Source organism: Dicentrarchus labrax, unplaced genomic scaffold (assembly GCF_905237075.1).
Source record: "Dicentrarchus labrax unplaced genomic scaffold, dlabrax2021, whole genome shotgun sequence".
NCBI classification, from domain to species: Eukaryota; Metazoa; Chordata; class Actinopteri; family Moronidae; genus Dicentrarchus; species Dicentrarchus labrax.
This window is the reverse complement of record NW_026136724.1, coordinates 18,316,928-18,337,441: the sequence shown is the minus strand read 5'-3', so window position 1 is coordinate 18,337,441 and position 20,514 is coordinate 18,316,928. Positions and strand designations below refer to the sequence as shown.

The 20,514-nt window shown below is 41.5% G+C and overlaps 1 protein-coding gene across 1 annotated transcript; it reads left to right on the top strand.

Moving 5' to 3' along the window:
• The first annotated feature begins 271 nt into the window (after positions 1–271).
• Positions 272–20,481, top strand: fgd6 (FYVE, RhoGEF and PH domain containing 6). The gene is made up of 21 exons (XM_051392100.1): positions 272–522; positions 2,454–4,536; positions 8,391–8,502; positions 10,350–10,417; positions 10,525–10,555; positions 12,969–13,120; positions 14,001–14,157; positions 14,574–14,661; positions 15,200–15,250; positions 15,335–15,393; positions 15,483–15,554; positions 15,998–16,066; positions 16,177–16,260; positions 16,656–16,735; positions 16,837–16,939; positions 17,025–17,168; positions 17,266–17,368; positions 17,919–18,013; positions 18,108–18,236; positions 18,321–18,469; positions 18,684–20,481. Exons 1-21 carry the CDS (start codon positions 513–515, stop codon positions 18,724–18,726), a joined length of 3,882 nt encoding a protein of 1,293 aa, XP_051248060.1. The 5' UTR covers positions 272–512; the 3' UTR covers positions 18,727–20,481.
• Positions 20,482–20,514: the final 33 nt, after the last annotated feature.

Below are 20,514 nucleotides of genomic sequence, written 5' to 3'. Positions count from 1 at the left end.
CACAGCCACCGGAAATCGCTTTCAAAATAAAATGCACACGCATAAACAATGTGCTGTGAAGGGAAAATTCCATAAAAAAAAGAAGCAACTAACATTTAATGTCACTAGAAATATAAAACGTATCATATTTGTTTGCTCATGTCAGTGCTTTTGCGTTTGATTCCAACAACTGGACCGGGTGTTCTTCAACATTAGATTTTATTTTTTAAACCCCCTCAAACGGAAGTGGATTGCTCTGTTGTGTCGCGCTTCACGCTGTTGGAGGAAAAAAAAAAAAAAATCACCGTGTGGCTGAAAACTTCGGGAAAAATGGAAAAAGTAACAGGCGTAAAGAGTTTATCCGCTCCTCCGCACACCAGATAAGGAGCTAACAGCGATGGATCTGCACCTTCTCTTCTCCCCGGAGGCTTTTTCAAACTGACAATGGTGTCGAAGGAGGAAAAAACGCGGATTTTCTCGCATTTCCATTGAAAGTATATTTACTTCATGGAGAAAGGAGCAAGTCGGGAGTCATGAGCACAGGTTTGTTTCGTGGGGGAGCTAACTTAACTTAACTTAGCAGAAGAAACAAATAAAAAACGCCTATTGTTGTCAGCTAAAACTAAAAAAAAAAAAAACATTTATTGAGTTTATTCGCAGCAAGTAGGGGAAACAATGCAATTTAAATGTTATAACGGAGAGTAAGCATCCACTCTATTTTTACTCAGCCCCAGTTAGCTTAATTACAGTTTTTCTTAATAACAGCTTTCAGAGAGAGAGAGATATAAAAAAAGAGGACAGGCTTTCAATTTGAGTGCTTTCTAAATAAAACCAATCAAATATGGCCCTTTTTTCTTTCTTTTTTTTTTTTTTTTTTGGTGTGATATTACAGCTACTGTTGCAGCTGGAGGGGGTTAAATCCTTTGTCTTAAAACATCTGTCCTGCTGTTGGATGCAACAGACTCGATGAGAAAGCTGCAAATGTTCACATCTCGTTTAGCATTTGCCTCGGAGGAGAAGTTGTGACTTCGTGTCACCGAATTGGACATGTGCCATGTAGTTTTTTTTTTTTTTTAATGATTGTTCTTTCCACGACATGAGCGGGTTTAAGTCCAGATACCTGGCGTTGCCTTACACAGCGAAAACAGGCCAGATTCCGCTTAAAAAACTGGCAAATTAATGTCGCTTGGTGTATTTAGCAGGCGTTTATCTCTGAGGACATTGTTTATTGACTCTGATGGCACCGTTAGTGTGTGTTGGCAAATTCGGCGTGTAGATAAACAACCAAGCAACAATAGGATCAAAGTTTTTAGATGGATTCTCTCTGCTCATCGCCGCCATCGGTGGTGAATTTTCATATAAATCTGGGTGAACCAGTTCTTAAAGTTGAACTTTTATTGTAGAAAGTGTACGCCGAATTAAACAGCGGCTCTCGGCGGTTAGTAAAAACACCACTATTACTATCCCACTATCTGAGTGTTGTTGCTGGAAAGCCCTGTGACTTTAAAGTTGGTGATTTTTGAACGGAGTTCGGCGAGGCTCCGTCTTGCAAAAGGCAGAGCAGCATGGATCGGAGGCAGAGCGGTTTTTTGGTCGTTGGCCTTTTCGGAAACATCCGCTCGATGACTCCACTTCTCGTGGTGTCGGCCAGCAAAGACTTTCAGCCAGTAGAGCGGAAAATATGGCCTACAATGTCAATTCACAGCTTTTTATTAGTTTATAGACCCTGCTTTCTTTTTATTTAAACTTTGTTTAACCAGGTTAATCCCAGTGAGGCCCTAATTGCCTCACTAAACTCAAATATTAGTATAGTATTGGTATCATTTATTGTAAATATTACACAAAAATATGGCTGAGACACAATATAAATAGTCATTTAAACCATGCCTTTTGGAAATATAGGAACACAGTTGGGGCAGAAAGATAGTAAAGACTATAAGAGGATACAACATTAATATACTCATTATGTCTATCACATTGGTTGCTGCTGGTGTAGTTTTTACAATTCAATTTAGACAGTAAAGTAAAGGCATGCCAGACATGCAGAGCTCTCTCAAGAACAGGATGGAGGGTACAAATTAAATTGTGAATCTGAATGAAATAATCCAGTTTTACTTTGTAATTGCTGCCACAAGTGAGATGTGACTCTTTGTACTCTTTCTCTCAGATAATCGTCTACTTTATGATGAATTAAAATGGTTGGGCAGATGTGACGAGAGTTTTTATTTTTGTTGTCGATTGGATATATTTGATCCCTGGTTTTTATTTCACACATTACTCCCTCAGTTCCTCTCCTCTGACCCTGAGAGTGACCTCTTGACCTTTTTAGATTTAACCTCAGCTTGCAGCTGTCTGTGCTTGCATTCAAGGGGGTGTGGACGAAGCATGCTTTGTGGTGATTCACTGGTAAGGAAGTGTGAGTAAATGATTTTTTGGACTTTTCAGTAAATCTCCTCCTCCTTCTTTACGTGCAGGTGTGAAGAAGCCTCCATTAGCTCCCAAACCTAAACTCCCTGTTACCACCAAACCCTCTCCCCCGCCCATCGCCCCCAAACCCGGTCTCCTCTCCCAGTCTTCGGTCATCTCCCAACCTTCCCCTGCTACTCTCAAGAGGACAAAACCGGCTGTTGCCCCCAAACCATGCATCCGCAGATCCACAGCCTCGTCTCCGCCGCCCGTTTCACCCCCGCCACCCAAACCCACTGAACCCCTCATCCTCTCTCAGGAACAGGAGGAGGCTTTAGGTGACAGCCTCTCACTTCTCAACTCCAAAAATGGGATTTTATCAGAGACTAACAAGCGTGAATCGGACTACATCATTCCCACCTGCTCCTGTGGGCTCGAGGACTGTTCCCAGTGCCATCATCTGGAAAATGGAAATACGACCGAGATTGGGAGCGATTTCCACGCAGAGCTGTTGCAGAATGGGATTTCTACCGGAGGATTCGCAGGGACGAGGCCACAGGAGAAAGCAGAACACCGGGAGGAGGGAGTAGTTGTACAGAAGAATGAAGGTGGAGGGATGAGTAGAAAGCCCAGGGATAAACCTCAAAGACAGAGACACCTGGATAGGGTATCGGTTAACAAAGAGGCACAGAGGACTGAGGAGCAGAAGGGGAAAGCTTCAGAGACTGTAAAACATCAGGAAAGTGCTGTTGTTGAGCCCGACGTTTCAAAAGCGGATGTACAGACTGAGGCCCGAAACAAAGATTTAACAGACTCAGCCTGTGATGTTGCAGGCAGCATCATTTTCTCCACAAGCACCGCTCCTTATGAGTCTTCTGCTGAATCCTTTCAGGTAGAGCGCAGTGAGCCCGTCAGCAAAGCATCTCCTACCAGGTTACACCCTGACCTGCAGGTCCCTGCTGCCCCCAGCAAGCCTCTCCCGGTCCCTCACCCACGGAAACTTAAAAAGCCAGCCCTGGTGAGGCAGGATGGCGTGGAGGGCAGTGCCCAGGATCAGCTGACGGAGGAACAAAAACGGGGGCTTGAGATGCGAGAGGCTGAAGGGAAACTGAGTGTAGCTCTCAGTTCAGAGGGCGAGGAGCTCAAACAGGACACGTGTGACGACCCTTTACCCCAAAAAGACTCAGGTTTGGAAGACGATGAGACCGACGCACCCGTCCCGCCTCCTCGACAGACCTCCCTCTCTCCTCGACTTCACAGAACAGAGTACATGCCCCCTTCTCTAAACAAGCACACCTCCCACTCCTTAGTCCTGCTCTCACAACCTGAATCAATGAGCCACAAAAACGAGGGCGAGGATCACCGGATGGAGGAGGATGAAGAGGACGGGTACGGCGACTTTGAGCGCTACCCGATCACTCACAGCCTCCCAAAGCAGATCAAACTGGGCTGTCACCCTCCTCTGGCCAACGCGAGGAAGGCCTTTTCGGCCGAGGATCAGCGGTCACCGAGGGCGCCGCCCAGAAAACCTCAGAGACACAGCTTGCCAGCACCCCCTCCACCTTCCATCTGCCCTCCTGCACCTCCACATGCCAACACCCCCATGAGGGAGCTGCCTGCGCCTCCTCAGGAGAAAACAGCCTGGCGCTTCACCCGACCCTGCGTGACCTTCTTCAGCCGACAGATGCCCACCAGGAGCAGCGTGCCGCCAAAGAGCAGAGCGCCAGCTTTGGGGGGCAAGCAGAGGGCGCAGTCCTTCTCTGCAGCTGACCTGGCAACCCGGGCCGACTCTCAAAAGAGGAGCCTCTCTTTCCGGAAGCTGCTGGAGCTCAGGCTGTCTGTCAAGATGCTACCAAAGCTGTTGGTTAAAGGAAGCCAGTCTCTGGATTGTACCAGCGTGGAGTCGAACCGGGGGGAGAAAAGCCTGGAGCGACCAAAGAGCTGCATAGGGGAGGTAGATTTTTGTGGAGAAGGTGGAGAGGAATCAGTGGAATATGAGAACGTTCCTCTGTATGAGGAAATCCCCGAGTACATGAACCTACCGTTTCACAGTGCGAGGCTGGGCTGGCCACATGACCCCGATGCGGCCGATTCAGACATCTATGAAGTGCAGGATCCCTATCACAGATACCCTGACCATGAGTATGAGAGGTACGGTATTTGCATGTTTAAACATCTTGTTAAACGGTGCAACAAACACATTTTTTGTTGTTTTATGCCTTTTAATAGAGAAATTACAATTCAGAGATAACAAGAATTTAGGGAAGAGAGAGGTGGGGAGCAACAAAGGTTGCAAGCCGGATTCAAACCTGAGTCGTTGCCTTAACTTCTAGGCTACTAGATCCATCTCTCATTTATTTTTTAACAATTTATCGATTAATTGTCAAGTTTATGAAATGTCTTTCTGTCAGACCACAAAATATTCCATTCACAGTGACATAAAACAGCAAATTGTCATATTTGTCCTGACATTTTTCCTTCCTAAATGACTTTTTAATTGACTTTAGATTAACACCTGTCTTTAACCGTCCTTGATCCAGCAGTAACAGGTGTCGAATATGAAGATTTATCATCTTTAATCAAAATAATCTCTGTGTAACAGAAAAGACTGAAACCATCTCTGTTTAGCAGCGATTATCAATAAAATCTCCCAGTTAAGTTCAAGAAAAGAGACATTTTATTCTACGAACAATGGCTGCTTGTGTTTGTGAGGGGGGAAAAGTGAAAGTAAGAAGAGAGTCGACGTGAGGCCCGAACACATAACTCCCGCAGCGCTGCTACCCTGTCATTTCAGGCGACCCATAGTTTCGGTGTGGGAACCGCTGTGTGCAACAGGTTGCGCAGGTGACATTAGTGGTTTGTATTTTCAAGAGTGTGAAAGTCAGCCTTTTGAGGCCAGTGGCAGTGAATTTGAATAGAGCATTGATGTGCTGCAGGTCGGCCTGTTTTCCTGTGGGTTATTTTCAGTGGCCAGGGCAGGAAATGTCTGAGAATCGCAGAAACGCCACACAGCTCTCTAGAACAGGGAAAATAAACCTCCAGCAACCACCAGCCTCCTCCTCTTCTGCCTGCCCGCCCGCCCTCGCACTGTGTTTAGCCTCTTCCTAACCTCATCACTCACTCACTCACTTTTTTTCTCCTCTGTGTCTCTGTAAGAAGATCTGAAGTAAGTTACGTTCTCATCGGTAAATGATCAAATAAATCATAATTCCACGTCACGCCTATGAGAGGGCAGCAGTTTTCAGAGGCCTATACATTCAGGGAAAGAATGGCGTAGCGACAGATTGAACTAAGATAACAATAGGGACACACTGTAAAGGACTTTGAACACACAATAAGGTATAAATGCATAAATTGTTATTAAAGAAAATGAAGTGATTTATTGTGGGAAGATCAACAACAATCACATGAAGAGTTGTGTTGGCATGAAATCTCCTCCAGCAGTAAACCGGTTTTTAACTTGCTCTTTCGTGACATTAAAGATCCAGCTTTTTGCTTGACTCGAGCTGTAGAGTAGCTGTAAACCAGTAGTACAAAAAAATATATTCATTATTTATTTATTTATTTATTTATTTATATACATTTCCCAGATATTTCCAATGGCAATCAGACTATCTGACAAATAAATTACCTCTTTATAATGACGATAAAACACCAAAGCAACATTAGCATTCACCACCTGATTAATATAAGTCCAATATTCACTCTACCCATAGCTCTGTTTCGCTCTCCACCGACTCCTGAGGCAAATATCAGGCTCTTTAGCCGCTCAGTGCTCCACTGTGTTCACTAGCGTGTTGCTGACTTTCTCTATTTGCTGTTTAGAACTGGGCAGGTAGTTGTGCAGTTGGTTTATCAGGCGGCCTGCTCCTGCTCAAAACGACACTGATGAGAGCGGTGAGACTGAACCAAAACAATGAGCTGAAAGGCACTAAAACTCTAAAAATATAGATTAGTGCAGCTTTGACAGTCTAAAACGTGAATATCTTTGGCATTTTGCTCAGTAAATTTCCTATCAATTGACTGATCACTTCAATATCAAGGGACGCAGCCAGTAATTTCATGCTATTAAGATCTCGTGGGTCACTGTTCATGATAGTAGACCCCAGACTGTTGTGATGAGGACCCGTTCCCATGATAAACAGCATGGTTCCTGTTTCCTCCGTCGGATCGCGGCACTACAAGTAATGAAGTCAAGACCACTTAAGGAGACGATGAGGTACACTGGTGTGAAATGAGCCGTTAAAAAAAAATCAAGATGCACCCTGCTTCTTAAGTCTGTCTGGTATGCAGGGTGGTTAGCAGGGTGTTTGTGTGTTAAGAAAAGGAGGAAAGAGGGAGCGAGTGAATCTGTAGTGTTTCCCAGGCATCTGAGCCTGTTAAGTTTATGTAAGTAGCCTCAGGCTGTAAACAAGTGGCGCTCTGTGCCTGACCCAGTGTGTTGGAATGCTCGACTATAGAGAAAAGCGTAAGGGAGAAAGAAGTCGAGGAAGAGTAAGTGTGTATTGCGATTGGGGGTAAAAGAAACTGTCGGGAGCCACTTAAGAAAAACAAGGAAGTGGAGAGAGTGGGCTATTGCTGATGGGAGTGAAAGGAAATGTGAGAATTTCTGGAGTCCCACAGTTTTTCCTATCTAATATTTATTCTGAGCCATCACCCTTTTTTTCGCCAAGGTACAAGCTCTACAAGCTACACAGACTTTGTGCTGGAAAAGAACAGAGGAACAAACACGACAGGCCCTTGAAGAGGCAAAATCAAAACACATTAATACCTCCTGTGCTGAAGTCTTAGTTCATCAGTCTTTTGAAATCAGACAGCTTAATTCTCCAGGACAGACGACGGGGAGATAGATCAAAACATTAGTGACACACAAACACATGTTGCTGCTTGTACTAACCTGGCAGACAACACTTCTTGTGGAACTGAGCCAACGTGTTGTCTTCCTGCCAGCAGCACGGCTGATAAAGACGCAGCACACAGAAAATACAGGTTTTTATCTCTTTAGCATAATAAGCAACAACAAAACGAGTGAAGTGGATGTAGGCCTACAGAAATCATGATAATAAGTTAAGAAGACCTCTGATGTTTAGATATAATTTAATCAAATCGATGCTTAATGCAATGATCAGTTTACCCTTGTTTCATCAGATAAAACTCTTCATACATTTAAAACAAAAGCCTAATTTAAGATGATTCATTTTCTTAATAACAGTTTGTTTAAAATCACTAATGACAACAACATTTTGTGCCAATTCCATCTTCTAGACCTCAGTCTGAAACTCTGTGTATGATAATACTGCATTAATAATGCAATAGTAGTGATAATAATAATTAAAAAAATAAATTTATTTTAAATTTGGGCTGCGATTAATCTGCTCATTGAGCATTTAGACAATTAAATGTCAAAAAAATAAAGGAAAAATTGTCTCTGTCCATTGATTCATTGCCTTATTGTTTCAGCTCTAATAGTAATAACAATAGCACACATCAAATGAGATTTCTTTCTTTTATTAAAGTTGTTTTTGACGCTTTTATCTATTTGGGTTTTTTTTTACCCTTTTCATATTGAAGCACTCAATCTGTGTATTACTGTACTAAAGTCCTTTATTGAGAAGTCAGTTCTACTCTATCAATATAAAAATCATTCCTATTGTTCTGAATGTTGTTACAGTGTGATCCAGTATTTTCCATTGTACAAGACCTCTGAATGAGCCTCGTGCTGACTCATATAAGTAAAGATTAAGTGCGTTGTTCAATTTATCAAGTCTTGCACAAAACCTACACGTGACTGTATTTAATCTGTGTTTATCCAGGGAGGGTTTCCCTGAACACGTACTCCTCTCCGGCCCTGCCCGGCTTCTAATTCACACACACATTTTAACATTTCCTCTTAAAACAAACCCAAATTCTGCTCCATGTACCATTAAGTCGTTCCCTGACTGTCGCTCTGTGTCTGTTTTGTTGCGTTTTGAATGTGTGGTGTCTGTGTTTTTTGGGGCGAGCAGTGGCTGGCTGAGGCAGGACATCCACTCTGAGGAAGAGGAGATCCACAGTTCAGACGAAGAGGACAACAGCTCCACCTCCAGCAAGGAGAACCTGGACGAGGCAGACCGACAGGTAATCACCTCGCTGTAAACTGTAAGGGTAATTCGGTCATTATACAGCAATGACTGTAAAGTTATAAACTAATTAGGTTTGTGTAAACTTGAAACTGAAACGTTTGCCAGTACCCAATGACAGTATCCAGTATCCACAGTTTCCACTAGTGGAGTTTATTTATCATTCATCATACATCTGGTTAAACATCCTTATTCTTTTATTCTTTCTACAGACGCTTGCGCCTAAAATGTTTTAAGAAACCCACCGAAGCTTCAACTTTATGCTTTCGAAACTGGACAGTCGTTTGAACAAAAATAGCCTATTATGGCTCAAATATATGAAACATTTGCCTTATAAGTGAATTATATTAGGAGAAAGGCAATTTTAGTGCGAAGTGACGTCTTTACATTGGTTTTCTCTGACCAATGGTTTGAATGATACTTAAAAAGCAGAAAATACTCACATTTAAGAAACTGGTGCTAGTTAATATTTGGTGTTTTTTGGTTGGAAAGTGACTCCAACGATTAATTAATTATCAGATTGCAGTTGCAGATTGATTTTCTGTTGGTCAACTATCAAATAATCAAAAAAGTAATTTCTGCTCTGAATCATATCATCATATATCCGCCATAATTCTGATGTTAGTTGATACGGAGAATATATTTCATATTTGTTTGTTTTGATTGAAATAAGTTAAATTATTAAGCAGATCAAAGTGTCACACTGTACAACCCCAATCAGGGTTTCTTCTAGCCTCTTTTAGATCTGGAATCTGTTTTAGCTTTTTAGTTTTTAACTCATGTAGTCTCTGTTCATACGTCACACGTCCAGTTTTTTACATAATTATTATTATTTATTACTTATTTTACTCGGTGTGAAGGGAGAGCAGTCTTCAGATTTCAGCGTCCAATTTCCAAAACATTTTTAACAAAGTGTTATCTAATCAATGCAAAATGATCCGTTTGCAGAAAAGTATCACTTCCTAGTCTGTCTGGCTGGCAATGCAAAATCGTTGTTTTTCAAATGTATGCTTTTAATCACACTTTAGACATGTGGAAAATAATACAGAACCATTACTTGATCCTAAGGAAGAGGGGGCAGCTTTTACAGAACAATGACTCCGAGCTCTTTTCAGACATGATGCCAACATGTAAAATTGTCAAGAGCGCTTACAGATTGCAATGGACATCTCATATCGCTGCCGGTGACTAAACTGTCACTGCAGCCACTGGAGATTGTGCACACGTTTGCTGCCAAGTGTGTTTGTTGCCTGTCACAGCTTTCCAGAAGAGTGTGTGTGTGTGTGTCTGTGTGTTGAAGGGGGGGGTGGTGAGCAAACACAGAAGGGTTACAGGTTCAGGAATAGCTCTCTCAATGACTGAAAGATATATATTTTTTTTTCTTTCTTCGTCCTGTGTGACCCTCTCCATGATACTGTCAGCGCCTGTGTCCGACGCCACTCAAAGCTCCAGGGTATCACAGATACAGGCTCCAATGGGACCAGTAGGACATTTCAGTCAAACGGGGGGGCCAAGGCCGCCGTCCAAATTAAGTCATTGAGAGACCGCCCCATTACCATTCAACAACACACACCATCAGAAAGACACAGGGAGAGGAGAGAGGGAGAGAGAGGGAGAAGGGAAAGGTCGGTGCTCTACTTTCAGGACTGATTGAGCTGTTGTTTGGAGGGCTGTAAACTCAGTCCTCATGGTTTTTACCGAGTGAAACAGGATCCAGTGATCATCATGGTGATCTGCAGTGAGCCTGTGAGCGAGCAATGACGTGGTTTTTTTTGTTGGTGAAGTCGGTCGCTGTTTGCATTTCTGTAGCGTTGCTTAACTGTTTGTGCTTCTTTTTCTTTTCAGCAAGAGGATGAGATGAAGAGGAAGAAGGTGGTGCACATCGCCCAGGAGATTATGAGCTCAGAGAAAGTGTGAGTTTTTTTATATCACCCCTATAATAGAATCTGTGCTCAAAAGGCCCAAATGTGCTGTGTTTTATGCTTTTAACTGATGTCTTTCTGCTCTTTTTTTTCATCAGGTTTGTGGATGTCCTGAAGCTTCTCCACATAGTAAGTGTCTTATTTGTTCAAGGGTTACATTAAAGGAACATTTTGCGTGACTCGTTTTAGCAGTCGAGGAGAAGAAGAGTGCCTAGCATAATAAATCATGCCGTATGTTTTGTTACCCGCACCAAAGCTGTGATTGTTTTGAATGGTGATCAAAGCTTTTTTTCCCTGGGATGGACATGAATTAATGAGGTCTTGGCTGGTGTTGTCTTTGCTCAAGTGCCCGTTCAGAGTTGAATAATGCAGTTATTACACTGCTGAGGCTTTTAAAGTTGCTGCGTTGGAGGGTTTTTGGTTTCCCGGGGGCGGCAGTGGGCAGGTAAACTCATGGCCGCAAGTAGGGAGGCGGCACTTTGATCAGTCCCATGACAACCAAGACTGTCAGGCAAGTGTGTGTGTGTGTGTGTGTGTGTGCATGCATGCGAGGCAAAGAAAGCGTGAGTTCAATAGATCGTTTATTAGTTTGTCTTCTTTTAATAAAAATATAGTTGGGGGAAAAACAAACTTTTTGGCATTTGAATTCACCAAGTGGCACCATAACACTTCATGTATTATTCATATCTAAAGTCAGTTTCTCCATGTAGTTTATATTGTCAACAACTGCAGGCCGTCATCCTTTGGTTTGCAGTTGTTTATGTTTTTATTAGTAGATATTTTAGTATTTAAAATGTTACTTGATTAATCCTGTGGCTGCACTATATGCTCTGCTAAAAGCTTTTATTCCATAGAAATATGCTGAAACGCTGCATTATCACCCATCATGTTGCATCTGTTTTGAATGAAGAAAAGACTAACAGGAACCATGTGACTGGGTGACGTCTGGTTGTTGACATGAGCAAAAATCAGGCCGGCCTTGTGACTTCAAATGTCAAAAGTATTTGTAAATTTCGGGTGTATTGCCGAGCTCGGTGTCCATGTGCTGCTGTTGAAAATGATTTGAGTGGACAAGAGGTCCAAAGCCATGGCAACGTTTTGGTGTGTTAAGCAAACACCAAAAGTGGCCTCCTGTGTGCGTTCTTCTAATTAAATCAATATATTAGAGTGCTTTTGTTTAAGTCTGTCTGTTAACATTTGACAGCTCTGCCTTTGTGTATATTTATATATATGTGTGTATATATATATATATATATATATATATATATATATATGTCAAGGACAGACTCTGTAGTCGGTCTGTCCCGAGGGGAATCCCAGGTGAGAGGGTTCAGACGACCCACACCGAGGGTAAAGGGGTCCACCTGTCTGGCGGCTTTAGTGAAACGACCACAGGATTAGAAGTAGTGGTCGTCCTGTGGCTGACGGGGGGAGGAGGCTCGGAGCTCTGTCCAAGAAAGGAGGTCAGATCGCATTCTTCTCTCTCCTGGCCGTGCAGCAGCTGCTTCCTGGCCACAGGGACGACCTCCAGACACACACACACATGCCTTAGATAATCCTGTGTGTGTGTGTGTGTGTGTGTGTGTGTGCAGGTGGGTGCGTGGGTTGGTGACTATGTGTGCATACTTGTGGCGAGTCATCCAGCCGATGTGTTTACATTTTTCGCCCGCTCTGAAGTCGGTTTATTTGTAACCAAAGTTTCTGTGTGTTTTTGTGAGTATTGAGGCGGTGGTTTGTCAGTTTACCTGAATTACTTGAGAAGTCGGAAACTGGGCCAGTTTTTATTTTTCCTTCTTAACTGAGGCTCATATACAAGAAAAATATATTACAAGTGCATAAGTGGTAGTTTAATGAGCTGTGATACTAGTGCATGGTAATTGGTATTTACATTTTCTCAACTTGTGTGGCTAAACCAACGTTTTATGTTTTTGTTTTGTTGCTATTGTTGAACTTTTCAACGTGATAAAGACAATCTGCAAAAGTGTAGAGGCTTTTGATTAGACTTTAAAAAATGTTTATAATGGATGTTTTAATTATCTGCTAGTAAAGCATCACACACACCCTTTAGTATAGCAGAGAGGTTAAACATCATCTAAAGAGAAACAAGGCACAGTATCAACAATTATATGGTCAAGTTAAATTAATTAAAAAAAGATAGATGTGTGTCAGTGTCAATCTCTTTTGTGTGTGTGTGTGTGTGTGTGTGTGTGTGTGTGTGTGTTTTAACATGTTAACCAGGACATTGGGATCCTGCGTGGCTTCCCCTGCTTCCTTCCAGGTGGATGTGTGTGTTGGCACGCTGGACAACGTCAAGATTGCTGACTCTGCGTGTGTGTGTGTGTGTGTGTGTGTGTGTGTGTGTGTGTGTTGTAAAGTCCAGAGCTGTAGGGGGAAGGGTGGAGAAAGGGGGCAGTTTATGAGGTGATAACCAGGTGTTCCTGCTCAGCTGCAAATACAGTATGTTGTCATATGTTACCCCACCCTATACAGCTATGTCTGTATGTATGTGTTTTTGTTTCATTCACCCACTTTGTCTCCTCAGGACTTTCGGGATGCTGTTGCCAAGGCAACTCGTCAGAACGGGAAGCCAGTGGTGGATGAGCGGATCCTCAGCCAGATCCTGTATTACCTGCCGCAGCTCTACCAACTCAACAGAGACCTGCTGAGAGAGCTGGAGGAGAGAGTGGCACACTGGTAAACACACACACAAACTTTTTTTTTTTGTGTGTTTACATTTTGGCAACAGTATGCTGAATGAGCTCTTAGCAGTTCCTGTTTGTGGCTCTGCTATCACTGCTTTACTTTGATGCTGAATAAATCTTATAAAACATGAGGATTCTCAGGCAAGATCTGGAGTTACAAGTTCTATCATTTCTATAAAGAGGATTTATGGACATATTTTCATGATGAACATTTGGAGATGATATCCTCGGGAAGTCTAAGTCCCACTGAGTCTAGAATATATGAGTTATGACTCTAAGAAGGAGTGAATGTTTTGGGTTTTAAAGTGTATCAGCTTCCTCCTTGAGCTTTGTGTGACTCACGTTTCTCCCCCCCCACGCCCTCCTGGTGGCGTACCTAATACCTAACAGTTTGAAAACCCCTTATAAACCAGTTATAAGATAGTTTAAACAAAGGTGATGTATGATGTTTGATTTTGGGACAGCAGTTTCCTGGTTCAACATTGACTTACTGTAATTGTGCAGTTGTACATGGCAATTAACAGTTTTAATGGACAGTTTGGGAACATTCACTGTTATTTTTTTTATCCAAATAAGTGTTTGTACCTACTTTGTGTCTATCTGGAGGTTTTGTTTACAACCTCTCAGATCATTTAAAGTTCTCACGCTGCTCTGCTGGACTTTTTAGCAATGATACCGCATCCATACGTCTTAGCAGTTCATGTATGTGAGTAAAATGTCACCATAAACACTTGGTTAATGTCCAATACTGCAAAAAAAATGGTCATAAAGTTTAAAAAACAATGTAATTTCCCATTAAAGGACGTTCTTTCCTTGCTTTTCATCTACTACTGCAGTGCTGAATGAAACTGTTTCCGTCTGTTCGGTTACAGGAGCGATCACCAGCGACTGTCGGACATCTTCGTCCAGAAGGGTCCTTACCTGAAGATGTACTCCACCTACATCCGCCAGTTCGACAACAACGTGGCGCTGTTAGACGAACAGTGCAGGAAAAACACCGCGTTCGCCGCTGTTGTCAAGGAGTTTGAGGTAGAGCTGGAAACACGGTTGTGTGTTTTTATTGAGTATCAACGTTGGAATATCATTATTTGTCTTATTGTATTATTTGTTAATTGGGGCCTCATCTAACAATTATTTCCACTATTGAATAGTCTTTCTTTTTTTGAAGTTTGGAACTAATTGACAAAAATTTACTTTCTTCTTCATTTTTCAAAGCTGTAACTGGAATTTTTGTGATTTTCTGCCAAAAAATTCATCAGAATTCAGACATTTAAAGATACTTCTCAGCTCTCTGCAGCTTCAGTCCAGAATAGCTGCTATCGGCAGCAGCCATCAACACACTCCACCGTATCTAAGGCATTTAATCCAAAGCTTCAGTGTCTGTGTGGATTTCCCTGGATTTGCAGCAGTGTGTGAAAACAACTTTTTGTTTGTTTTTATCTCAGATGAGTCCAAGATGTGCCAGTCTGGCTCTGAAACACTACCTTCTGAAACCAGTGCAGAGAATCCCTCAGTACCAGCTGCTGCTCACAGGTACAAACCCCCTGACACACACACACATTCACTCCTTGTTCTGCTCTGCTCTGCTCTGCACACTGAAGGTCAAGGGTTTTATTGAATTACGGCGCTCTTTTATTGACGGCATGTGAATGACTCTTGGACTGAAGTCACGTCTGTTTGTTGTGGCTTCTTTCGGGTTTTGGTACCATACTGGCCCCCAGTGGACAGTAACAGTAACAGTATCAAATGATATAAATCTGTATGTCCTTCATGGGCTACAGACATTTCTTTTCTCTATACACAACAGATTGATGTGGTTGTTATTTAGCATCACGTGATCTCCTGATTGTAGGTGGAGCTGTCATTTTGTCTGTATATATATAACCTGTTTTTTTGTTCCCTTGAATGTTTGCCTCTCAGGTTTAAACGCTCTATTCACAGAAACTTGTAGGATCTTGCCTCTCCTTTTCTTTTCTTGCTGGTTTTTGTCCTGCAGCTGTACCCAACTGGTGCACACTAGTCACCTTTTTTGCTCAATAAATAAATTGAAAACCTCTCTGCTTTTTTCCAGATTATCTAAAGAACCTTCCAGAGGACTCTGAGGATTACAAAGACACACAAGGTTAGACAATACTCGCCATTAGTGTCTACCAAGACCATCAGTTGTGCTGAAACACTAATGTTTTCTCTTTTGCTGTCCATGCAGCTGCCCTCAGCATAGTGAAAGAAGTGGCCAACCATGCTAATGACATTATGAAACAAGGGGTAAGACCTTATTCCATACAAAGCTTTTATGTTTTTTTGTCTATTTTAGCCTCGTGTTTCTCCTCACCACTCCCATGTTTGTGTTTCAGGATAACTTTCAGAAGCTAATGCAGATTCAGTACAGCCTCAATGGTCACCATGAGATCGTTCAGCCGGGCAGGGTGAGTCAACTTTTTGTACAATCTCACCCAAACCAAAGTAGCCCAGTTTCACGCAGGTGTAAATTCTCCCAGAAGACTGACAAATACCGGAGTTACTCATTTTTAGATTTCATTTCAGTTTTCCTTTAACAAAAATACAGGAAGCAGAAACAAAACTTGACATTTCACACAGAAATTTGAATATCTTATACTAATAATGAGTACAGACTACTCAAAAAGGCTCCAATAACTGATAATAATATTCATTATTACATTAATTCTAACCATCAAAATCATAATTGAGCTGATATTACTGTGTCTTCTGATCCCTCCCAGTTGGAGCTGTCTTTTATTTTTGTGCTCATTATTTCTTTAAAATCATAAAAGTATTATACATAGTAGTATTATTTAGCCCCTGTAGATGTTTTTAAATGCATTCAGACCAAACATGTCCACGTTTGCAGGTGTTTCTGAAGGAGGGCACTCTAATGAAGCTGTCCAGGAAAGTCATGCAGCCACGGATGTTCTTTCTGGTGAGCAATAGATGGAAAATTGTCAGAAACTGAGTAAATTGAATCTTTTTCCTCCGTGAATCTGTATCTGTATTTCTCTCTAAACTTCTGCTGTTTGTGTGTTTCTTCAGTTCAATGATGCACTCATGTACACCACTCCAGTCCAGTCTGCCCAGTATAAACTCAACAGTGTCCTCTCTCTGGCTGGGATGAAGGTTAGAAACACACTGCGAACACAGCACACTGTGACGGTGGATTTGAATCCTGTACTTTGAATTGGTTTTATATACTCACTTTTATTATTATAGTTTCCCTAAACTACATATATTCCTGTTCTTACTGACTGATGATTCTTGTTTTCTATGTTCAGATTTTGTTCTCGTGTTAGATGTTATTTTTAATATTTGATTCCATATTGCATTTTTTAATCATAGCTTCAGCTCATCAGTTGCTGTTTTTGTACCACTGTTTTTGATTCCAAGTCCTATAGATGTACAAGTGTAGGTGAACACTGAAATACCAGCTATAGTGAATTATTGATGCATTGTTTACAGTCACAGTGTGGTTCTCAATCTCTGTTATTTATGGATTTGTGGTGTGTGTTTTCCAGGTGAGTAAACCCAGCCAGGAGGCCTATCAGAACGAGCTGAACATTGAAAGCGTTGAACGCTCTTTCATCCTGTCTGCCAGGTCAGCACTCAGCCATAACGGCTTACGGTTACATCCAATATATCACATAAACACTTCAGTTTGCTGGAGCCGAGAGTTATGATGTTATTTTGTGCTCGCAGCTCGGCTACAGAGAGAGACGAGTGGCTGGAGGCCATCGCCAAGGCCATAGACGACTACACAAAGAAGAAAATAACCTTCATATCAAGTCGAAGTCAGGAGGAGGTAAAACTATACAGTAAATCTGTGTGGGTGTGTGCTAAGTGTTTTTGAGTGCGTCCATATTGACCCTCAATCTCTCTCGACTCAGGCGGAGTGCGTTGTTGACAGCGGGGCCCCGTTGGGTTCAAAAGCTCCCATCTGGATCCCAGACCTGAGGGCCACCATGTGCATGATCTGTACCTGCGAGTTCACCCTCACCTGGAGGAGGCATCACTGCCGCGCCTGTGGAAAGGTTCATACATAACTACAGCTCTTCCTACTCCGACAGCACTGCACATTATTTGCTTAACCCGTCTTCTCATCACAGTTGTACGTATGTGATTCTGTAGGTCGTGTGTCAGGCATGCTCGGCCAATAAGTACTACCTGGAGTACTTGAAGAACCAACCAGCACGTGTGTGTGATCACTGCTTTGCCAAGCTGCAGGAGAATAGTAAGTAAACGAGGATTTCAGATATTGTTTTGGATGTTCATGTTGTGCGTTTGCTGCACTCAACCATTTGTATTCATTCGCCCCAAACAGCCAATGTATGCCCCAATAAGCACATGTTTTTAGCTCAAGATGAATTATTTCCAACTCACCTGCACAAATCTTTGAATAGTTTATTTTGACTCCCACATACAACATCCTGCTGTTGTAAATACTCACTAGAGCACCAAATGTGGATTCATCTGCCACTGAAAATAGTCCCCAACAAACACTATTTCCTCCTATTTCAGTAATGTTTGAAATAAAATCATGGTGAGATGGGTTTTTTTTTTAAAGATTTACATCTTTGGTAGGAACCAATAGGCTTCGAGCTGAGAGCCACAGATGGAAAGTGTTGAGAGAAAGACAGACTTATTCATAGTTTTGGTCTTTTCATGGGATTTGTTAACAACATTCATGCTTATAAAATACAGAATATCGTCAGATTTATTCTTTTAACGTGATAATAACATGGTTTTGGTGTATTTATTTTATTTTATTTTATTTTTTTAAGGTGACCGTTGTGCCTCAACGTCAGTTTCTCCAATCAAATCTGGAGCTTTCCCCTTCACGAGAAAACAGAAGAAAATTCCTGCTGCACTAAAAGAGGCAAAGAACATAAATTAACATTCATGGGCTAAATATGTGTATGTGAAGTGACTTTATTTTATTTCCTATGCCTTCTTATTCTTGTTTTTTCCAGGTTTCCGCCAACACAGAGAATTCCTCCATGAGCGGCTACTTAAACAGGTCCAAAGGCAACAAGAAGCAGTGGAAGAGGCTGTGGTTTGTCATTAAGAATAAAGTCCTGTACACCTATGCTGCCAGCGAGGTACGTGAGATGCGTGATTTGTTGTTGTACCAAACGCTGCGTTGCTTTTCTACCTTGCGGTTGAGTAACTATTTCTCCCTCTAGGATGTTGCGGCGCTGGAGAGTCAACCGTTGCTCGGGTTTTTCTTGAGGGAGGAGAAGAACGGGCCGGCTCAGAAGCTGCAGTTCAAGCTGTATCACAAAAATACGCTGTTTTACATCTTTAAAGCTGACGACATCCCCACTGCACAGAGGTACCTGAATTAAGACCTCAAAAAGTTGTAATCCTTAAGATTTCAGTCCTGGTTCACTTGGCAACACCTGTGGTTACCGTAGTTACAGAAACCATACCAACCATACACGGTTTTATTTCATGAAAATCTTACAAATTATATATTTTAATTATTTGAATCTGTTTGCCCCAATGGTAGCTAATTTTCTGTTTTGTATTTTTTTTTATTTCTTTAGATGGATCGAAGCCTTCCAAGAGGCGATGATTCTCGAACAGTAAATCGGATTTACAGCAGTGAAGTCGTATCACAGCCCCCGGAGCCAGTTGATAGACAACTCACGACCCTTGATTGATCTCAGGTCAAGGGTCACCAGCTCAGGAAGGACTCCGGATGGACTGTTTACTTTAAACAGAAACCCCACTGCAGAGCACCGCATACTGTATGTGTGAAACCAGACTGCTTTTTCCCCTCGAACTCGAACTGGATTCTGAAAACATTTTCTATCAATAACGGCTACTGATGCTCAGCAGTGCTGGCTGAGGTCACAGTTAATAGTTTGTCGCAGCTGTGGGTCACAGGTCAAGTCCAGAAGCATGTGTGTGGAAGTGAGACGGAACAGTTGTCAGGAATATTTAAAGCCCTCGGAAATCCCGGGAAGTCTGGGAATTATTTTTAATTGTAAAAGTATGAAGGAATTACCTTTTTTGTGTGAAACTAAATTTACAAAACTATCCGCCTTCATTCGACCACGTTGACCTTGGCTACACTTAGTAGTTTAAAACCGTGTTATTTTGTTTGGGCAAAACCCAAAGATAAAACTTTAAAAACACACACACACACATCATAAAATATTCAAAATGGTAAGAAGTTTCTCCGAATCGTGGATGCAAAGTATCGCAGATGTCTGTTCAAGAGTTTAACGATGTAACAAGGTGGGATTTTACTGTGAAAATCCAGCTTCTACAAAGAAACCGGAAGTTGATGTTCTACTCTTTGGGTTGATCTCTCTGGTTAAGAGATTTTACTCCTGTATTTTTAAAATCTAACATACAAAACATTTAAGTCATGGGTTTTAAAACAAAAAAAAAAAAAAAAAAAAACAGCATCCTGGAGAGAACTGGAAATGTCACGAATATTGTAGATATTTTTCATACGATTTTTAAAATGTATTTTTGCCTGTTTAACCACATTAGAAATGGTTAATGGGTAAAACTGTGTATATGGACATGAAAGAGCAACATTGACCTTTTTTTTTATATATCAAAGCCGAGAGCTAATATTTATAAAATAGGAAGATTTATTGTTTGAAAAGCACAGGCTGCCACTTATTTTGGGAGTCAGGATTTTCTAGGAAATGTGTTTCCCATCAAAACCGTTATTCTTTTAAATTTAAAAGAGAACTGCTTACAGAAAAGGGGCTTTTTTTTTTGTATGAGCAAATACTGTGGAAAGTATGCACGAACTATATTTCTAAGGAAATGCTCAAAAGGAAGAAAACATTTTTGAATTTTGATGCTCGTTTTTTTTTTTTTTTTTTTTTGCCGACATTGTGCCTTATATCTCCTGTTGCGAGATAAATTGCAATAATATAGGTGCTCTGTTTGAAATTCTTCACTAAATAAGGAAACATTTAAACATGACTACTCACTTTCCAGCCAGGGTACTCTGGGTTTGTAGTTTTAAAATCAGATTTCAGGTCTGTTTCTTCTTAGTTAGGTTGCCATATGTTGCACTACCCCATTAGGGTGAATGATTTCACAGTTGAAGAAACCCAAATCCTGCTTCTCCTTATTTTTTTAGTGAAGGAATAAAGCGGTTAATACTGTCATTATATCCCTTTTTCGTGTATGCCTCGTTCAGATTTCGGCTTGTGAGGTAGAAAACCTGCATCCGCCTGGTGTATTTCTTCATGATTGTACATTAACAGTGACCATTTGTTAAAACATCTACTCTATCAGAGTTAGAGTCTCCTATAAACAATGATTCTAAACTGTCAGGCAACAGTTTTTAATAAAAATATATATAAATATGTATCTCGTCTCCCTGTTTTCATTTCCTGTTCTGTT